Source organism: Planococcus citri, chromosome 4, assembly GCF_950023065.1.
Source record: "Planococcus citri chromosome 4, ihPlaCitr1.1, whole genome shotgun sequence".
In the NCBI taxonomy this organism is placed as follows: Eukaryota; Metazoa; Arthropoda; class Insecta; order Hemiptera; family Pseudococcidae; genus Planococcus; species Planococcus citri.
Genome location: NC_088680.1, coordinates 31,319,292 through 31,327,194, shown reverse-complemented (window position 1 = coordinate 31,327,194; position 7,903 = coordinate 31,319,292). Strand labels below are relative to the sequence as shown.

Sequence of the window (7,903 nt, the reverse complement as noted above, 5' to 3'; positions counted from 1 at the left end):
AAAGAAACAAAATGGGAGCTTTTTTATAGTGAAGATTTTTTTTTTTTGTGGTTTAAGGAGTGATTTTGGAGAAAATTTACGAATCGATAAAACGTCATAGTCAAACTATTAGCCAAAGTTCATCTTTCCATTTTCGGTGATATAGGTAAATTGAATGAGCTACAAAATATGATTTTTAATTTTAAAAAATCGCGATCAAAAAAATGAATGCGGAAATGAATACTACGAGTAGATGCGTCAAAAAATAAACCAATTTTGATACAATTATTTTTTTTCTCACCTTAAAATTTAAAAAGTTTTTGAAGCTCGTCAATTTTTGATTTAATTAAGAATTACATTAAATTTAGGTACAATTTTCGAGCTTCAAAAACTTCTTAAATTTTAGAGTAAGAAAAAAATGATCATGACGAAATTGTTTTTTTTTCATCGCGATGTGGGTATTAATGAATCCCATTACAATTTGAATCTGCGGTTGGGAAATAATTCATTATTTTGATAAACTTATCGTACACATTTAGGAAAAAATCAGTTATTGATTTTGTAATTAGATAACGGAAAATCAAGATGAATGAAGTAATGCATGGTAATAAGCAATGAACGATTTTGACTTTTTCCTCGTTGATTCGTACTGAATTGAGGTTCATTTTTGTTTGGCATTTGGTTTATGGTGCAGTTTCTTTTTGACATCAACATATCAGATCGAAAGGCGAACAGTCGATAGAAAACGTGAGAAAACTTGATAAAAATGATTCAATAATCCTAAAAATTCATATTTAATACGAGTAAGTTACTCGTATTCATTCGTTTCCTGAGTAAAGAAATGAATTCCATCGTGTACATCTTGTGTTGCTTGTTTTCCTTCAACGCGATCCACGTAACACCAGGATCACTGGAACCCGTCACATCTCCATCAAGTAGAAGTCGAGTTGTAGTCTTCGATATTGATGGTACCATTTGCACACGTCCGAACTCGTATGTTCGGGACGTATTGGAACAATTGGACATCGCCAGAAAAAACCATCCAGAATGTCCAATTATTTTCTTTACCGATATTTCTTCTAATAGAACATATAAGTTTGTTTTTTTACCCCACTTGCCAATTTTATTCAATTACTTATTGAAGGAAGACGTTCGAATCGTAATTTTCTCTGGCGGTAACAAGAAAAGAAATCTATCGATTATCGCTGAACTACTTACATCCTTCTGGGGCCCAGTGAAATTTGAAACACTGAAAGCCAAAGGACAATTCGATATTCTCTCTTTGGAAAATATGCGCGAAGGAAATAAATCGTTTCGTTCCGGTGAAGGAAATTACGTGAAAGATTTGAAAGCAGTTATTCGAGATGGCGAAACGTTATTGGATGTAATCTTGGTTGAAGATGATGCCAGTTTTGTCGCTTATGATCAAAAACCATTTTTGCAAGTCTATAATTTAGCGCTTTGGGAGATTCGTGAAGTAAACCATACAGAAAAAGCAGAGGATGAGGATCCTGTTAGGTTTTGGGAAAGAAAATCTCCTCATTTTCCTTTGAATAGTGTTTACTATATGCTTGGTGTTTTCAAAACCTGTTTCGAGAATGAAAGGTATAAAATGTTGCCTTTTAGAGAAGCTTTAAATGAAACCCTGCCTGAAAAAATTTCTACAATGATTTCTTTCATGAGCATTCGTTCGCCTACGATATGTTTGATTTAGGATTATCCGAAGTGCGAAAACGAGTACCTAATGCCACGTTCTATGGATTGAGACATCCACACGTGGGCTCCTATGAAAGCTTACCAGATTGAGATAGCTTTTTTTTATGACAATGACAACTTGAAATTAATTTTTGGTTGTTTTCAACAAAATTTTTTCAAACTTGTGAGAATGTTGAACACTATTAAAAGTTACTTGTAGAGATTGTTGGAAATTTTATAAAAGTTGGTGAACTGGTGAAAATGTAGGGGAGAGGGAGGATGTTTTGGACATGTGGATGTTTTGGACAGTTGCTGGTTCGACGAGTTGGGTTGCTTTTTTTTGGCTGGGTTTTCGCTATTATGTGGCAACGTCGCACCACACCCGATATTTGACAACATTTACTGGCTATCAACTTGTGTGATAAAAATATTTTAGTTTTAATTTCAAAGTGCTGTTTTTTGAGAAAATTGTCCTCTCACTTTTTCTGCTCCAGAAAAATAACCAGGAAGAATTTCATCAAGCGCCAAGGTGAAATGAAATCTCTGATTCCTCCTCTACAATAATCACTTATCACCTTTTCGTAAAAAGCTGATACTTTTTTCCTAGAGCCCGTTGAAGTAAAAATGTCAGGGGTGGATGTTTTGGACACCTCGATTAATTTGTGTTAATTCGCTATGTTTGGGTGTAAGAATGCATCAGTTTTATACGACAAATACAGGAAAGACTTTTAATGAGTCTGGAATGATAAATGCTAATCAAGAACGATTTGAAGTTGCCTCCTGAAAATATGTCGATTCGAGCAGGCCAGCACTGGCTGAAAAATATGGCATAAAAAAGTGGACTCTTCAACATTGCCTCACTAATACTAAAAACAATCGGAGTCAACTGAAATCGAATGAAATTGTAGACAGATACTGACGATTGATTTCCAATGGATTGAAATTTGGGATTTCCAAAAATAAACATTCAAAAAAACGTCTTTTCTCAGCATGTCCAAAACATCCACCCGTGGTGTCCAAAACATCACACCGTTGTCCAACACATCCACCCAAAATAGGTTTTCTTCAAAGTCCAGTGGTTGGCTCAATTTGAAACTTAAAAATTTTTTGAGTAGGTCAAAATGTGCGCGTTGAGATCCTCTTTCAAATGAGACCAACCCCACCTTTCTAGGTGTTTCCTATCGCTCGCAATTTCAAATCAAAGAAAAGTGTCCAAAACATCCTCCCTCTCCCCTACATAATTTAGAAATTTTTTTTCTCACAATTTTGTTACAAAAAAAATCAAAAACTCATCATGAATGCATATTTGTTTAATATGAAAAATGAAAAAACCTTCAACGAAAATAAGTAAAAACTAAAAGGATAGCACGAAGAATTATTGTTTAAATGAAGTGATTAGTAAATAAAACTGTGATTAAAAGGCCTTTATATCTACGTAGGTGTTTATCGAAAATATCGATGTTGATATTTTTAGTATTGGATTGATAGAATATCTGTACCTAATGAATTTCAAGTTGACAACTAGGTACGTGATTTATTTTCAAGAGTGTTGTAAATGTTTTCTTTCATTCGCTCAATTATCTCCAATTTTATACCTAGTTAGACGGAGAGAATTCGAAAAAAGGTGTCTTGGAATTTCTTGTAATAATTCATGGATGACTTTTTGATTAACTTTCAATTTGTCCCAAAAGTATGCCAGTTCAAATGACTGCCTTGCTACAATCCTACAATTATCGCTAAAGATTAGGAACTTTCAAAAAAAAAACACACAATTTTCTTGGCATTTGGTCTGCCAAGTTATTAATCATATGACAATAAATTATGCATCATGGTAAAAAAGTTCATTCAAGGGTTTCATCGCTTTGGTCTTTTTTCAAAATTAGTCAAAAATGTTCAAATTTGTCTGTTAATTCTCTCCAATTGAAAAATAAACAAATAAATGCATACAAAAATTGGAAATTTTGAGTGAAGATTTTTGTTTTGTGTTTGAAGGAATGATTTTGGAAAAAATTTGATATAGAATCGATAAGACGTCACAGCCAAACTGCTGGCCAAAGTGTATATTTCCATTTTCGGCGAATTTTTGGAAATAAAAACAAAAATGAAAAAACGATCAAAATTCAACCAAATTGATAAAGATGACTGAAATTTGATGCACTTGACAAGTATCATATTTTTGACTTACAAACATTTTTTGTGAGAGTTTAATGTCTTCAAAATTCTTTCGAAATATGAAGTTGGAAAGTTGAATTTTACTCTTTGACCTGCCTAAATTTTAACATGCTAAGTCGGCTGAAGAAGTTTTCAAATCATTCTAAAGCCTTCCGCGGTACATTATAAAAATTCTAGTAACTACCAAAATGCCATAATAGTCTTTTGGATATCTATTCCAGTTCTCCAAGAAACTCGAGCGCCACAATATCTGTCCAAACCTTAAGCTGGTACCTAGTTTCGAGGACGCTTGTGCTCCCATGACTCCATAGCAATAGATAGATAGATACATATACATACATACGTGATGTAGGTAGACCTCGAATAAGCGTTCATAAGTCTCGCTGGTCAAAACACTGAGGTCAGGTTTGTTTAATAAAATTTTATAGCGTTTCTTGGAAACTGGAATTTTCAAAATATCTCCAGAGGCTTCAGAACAGCTGGAAACCAGCTTCAGTCCATTCAGCATGTTAAGGTCAGGGTATAGAATAAATCATAGCTTTCAACATAGTTTTAGTATAATTTTGTGTAAATTTCAATTTTAAAAAATTTGCCTCTGGCTGCAGATTACTCAAAATGATTCGAAACTGTTTTAAATCCATTTGAGAGGTGGTACAAACAAACTTCAGATTTGGATATAACCGGGTACGAGTATTATTTTGAAAATTGAAGTGGGAAAATTTCGTTTTCAAAATGTAAGAGCCAAAATCGAATTTTGACCATGGAAAGTCGGTAGTACTTTGAGAAATTAACAAAATTATGTAGATATTAACCCTATGATTTTATGGCCAACTTGCAAATTGAAGGGGCTACAAATGATTTTCAATTTCAAACAAATTGCGATGAAAAAAATGAATGCGGAAATCAATACTACGTCAAAAAATAAACAAATTTTGTTACGATTATTTTTTTGACCTACTCTGAAATTCAAAACGTTTTTGAAGCTCAACAATCTTTGATTTGTTAAAAATTACATTATTTACAATTTTCGAGCTTCAAAAATGTCTTAAATTTTAGAGTAAGACAAAGTGACAAATTTTTTTTTTTTTTTTCAATGCGATATATTACCTAATGAATCCCATTACAATTTGAATTTACGGTTGGGAAATAATTCATTATTTTGATAAACTTATCCGATACATTTAGGAAGAAATCAACTATCGATTTTGTACTTAGTCGATAAAGGAAAATCAAGATGAATCAAGTAATGCGTGGTAATAAGCAATGAACGATGTTGATTTCTTCTCGTTGATTCATTTTATTTAGAAGTTCATTATTGTTTGGCATTTGGTTTATGGTGCAGTTTCTTTTTGACATATCAACATAGCAGCTCGAAAGGCGAACAGTCGACAGAAAACGTGAGAAAACTTCATGAAAATACTCAATAATCATAAAAATTCATATTTAATCAGTTAATTGTATTTATGTATTTGTATGCCGAGTGAAGAAATGAATTCCATCGTGTACATCTTCTGTTGCTTATTTTCCTTCAATATAATCCACGTAACACCAGCATCACTGGGACCCGTCACATCTCCAATAAAAAGAAGTCGTGTTGTAGCCTTCGATATTGACGATACTCTTTGCACACGTCCGGATTATTTTCGGGACGAATTGGAACAATTGAACATCGTCAGAAAAAACCATCCAGAATGTCCAATTATTTGCTTTACCGATACTTCTTGTGTGTTAAATACGACATATACGTATGTATTTTTACCTTACCTGCACATTTTATTCGATTACTTACTGAAGGAAGACGTTCGAATCGTATTTTTTTCTGCCGCTGACAAGAGAAGAAATCTACAGGTTATCGCTGAACTACTCACATCCTTCTGGGGCACAGTGAAATTTGAAACACTGAAAGCCAAAGGACAATTCGATATTCTCTCTTTGGAAAATATGCGCGAAGGAAATAAATCGTTTCGTTCCGGTGAAGGAAATTACGTGAAAGATTTGAAAGCAGTTATTCGAGATGGCGAAACGTTATTGGATGTAATCTTAGTTGAAGATGATGCCAGTTTTGTCGCTTATGATCAAAAACCATTTTTGCGAGTCTATAATTTAGCATTTTGGGAGATTCGTGAAGTAAACCATACAGAAATGGCAAAGGATGAGGATCCCGTTTCATTTTGGAGAAGGAAATCTCCGCATTTTCCTTTGAATAATGTTTACTATATGCTTGGTGTATTCAAGACCTATTTTGAGAATGAAAGGTGTAAAAAGTTGCCTTTTAGAGAAGCTTTAAATGAAACTCTGCCTGAAAAAGGATACTTCTATGATTTCTTTCATGAGCATTCGTTCGTATACGATATGTTTGATTTAGGATTATCCGAAGTGCAAAAACGAGTACCTAATGCCACGTTCTATGGATTGAGACATCCACACGTGGGCTCCTATAAAAGCAAATCAGGTCGCTATTTTTGATGAGAATGACAACTAGAAATTCCATTTTTGGTTGTTTCCTGACAAATTTTTTCAGTTTTTTCGATGATGTCTAACACTATTAAAAGTTATTTATGAAAATTGTTGGCAATTTTTTCAAAGATGGTGACTTGGCGAAACGCACATACATTTTTTAAATCGGTTTTCGCCCAAAATGGTCTTTTTTGGTAGAAAATTTTTTTCTCACAATTTTATTTTAAAAAATTCAATTTTTTTTTCACTTATGATGAATGCATTTTTTAATTAATTGAAAAATAAAAAAACCTTCAACGAGAACAAGTAAAAACCAAAAGGATAGGAAGAAGGATTATTGATTAAATGAAATTATTAGTAGGTAAATAAAAATGTGATAAAAAGGTCTTGGTCTTTAAGAATCGCGGATTGATAGAATATCTGTACCTAATAAATTTAAAGTTGACAACTTGGTATGTGATTTATTTTAAAGAGTGTTTTAAATGTTTTCTTTCATTCGCTCAATTATCTTCAATTTTATAGTTAGAAGGAGAAAAATTGAAAGAAAGTGTCATGGCATTTCTTGTAATACCTACTTATTCTTGGTTGACTCTTTGATCAACTTTCAATTTATCCCAAAAGTATTCCAGTTCGAATGACTGCCTTGCTAGAAGCCTGTACAATTCTCGTTGAAAATTAGGAATTTTTCAAAAAAATAAAACAACAACACACAATTTCCTTGACATTTGGTCTGCCAAGTTATCAATGATAATTGACAATAAATTACGCATCATGTAAAAAAAGTTCATTCAAGTGTTTCCTTGCTTTGATCCCTTTTCAAAATTAGTCAAAATGTTCAAATTTTTCTATTAATTCTCCAATTTAAAAAAATATTAAAGGTAAATTACATAAAAAAATAAGTTTGAGTGAAGATGTTTGTTTTGTGTTTGAAAGAATGATTTTGGAGAAAATTTGATATGCAATCGTGAATCGATAAGACGTCACAGCTGAACTACTGGCCAAAGTGCATCTTTCCATTATTGGTGAATTTTTGGAAATAAAGTTTGCCCCAATAATGAATAGAGGGTCAAAATTTCACCAAATTGATAAAGATGACCGAAAGTTGATATACTTGACAACTGATAAGCATCATGTTTTTGATTTACAAAAATTTTTTTTGAGGGTTGAATTTCCTCAACATTTTTCTGAAATATGACGTTGGAAAATTGAATTTTACCTTGTGACATGCCTAAATTTTAACTTGTCAAGTGGGCATTTCAATTTGTTGAAATTTTGATTTTTCTTATGATTTTCAGCCCAAACCGGATTTTTCAAAAATTCGCCAAAATCAGAAAAATGCACATTAGCATGACAAATTTTGGTTGTTCTGATACTGGTATTGAATATATGAACTTTATTTTTGGAAAGGCCGGATCCTCTTGGAGTGACGCTCCCAGACTAAAGTGAAAGAATTTCAATATACATAATACTCAGGACGGTACTTCCAATATGACAAATCTACTTGTTTGGGTTTCTTGAGTCAAACGTAACGAACATGTCTAAAATGACTGGGTCAAATTTAAAAATCACGTTTAGTGCTTTCTTCAAATTACTGATATCA

The 7,903-nt window shown here is 32.7% G+C and overlaps 1 protein-coding gene across 1 annotated transcript; it reads left to right on the top strand.

The window, feature by feature from the left end:
- The first annotated feature begins 5,020 nt into the window (after positions 1 to 5,020).
- On the top strand, positions 5,021 to 6,754 carry LOC135843534 (uncharacterized). The gene is made up of 2 exons (XM_065361469.1): positions 5,021 to 5,243; positions 5,333 to 6,754. Exon 2 carries the CDS (start codon positions 5,335 to 5,337, stop codon positions 6,310 to 6,312), a length of 978 nt encoding a protein of 325 aa, XP_065217541.1. The 5' UTR covers positions 5,021 to 5,243; positions 5,333 to 5,334; the 3' UTR covers positions 6,313 to 6,754.
- The last annotated feature ends 1,149 nt before the right edge of the window (positions 6,755 to 7,903 follow it).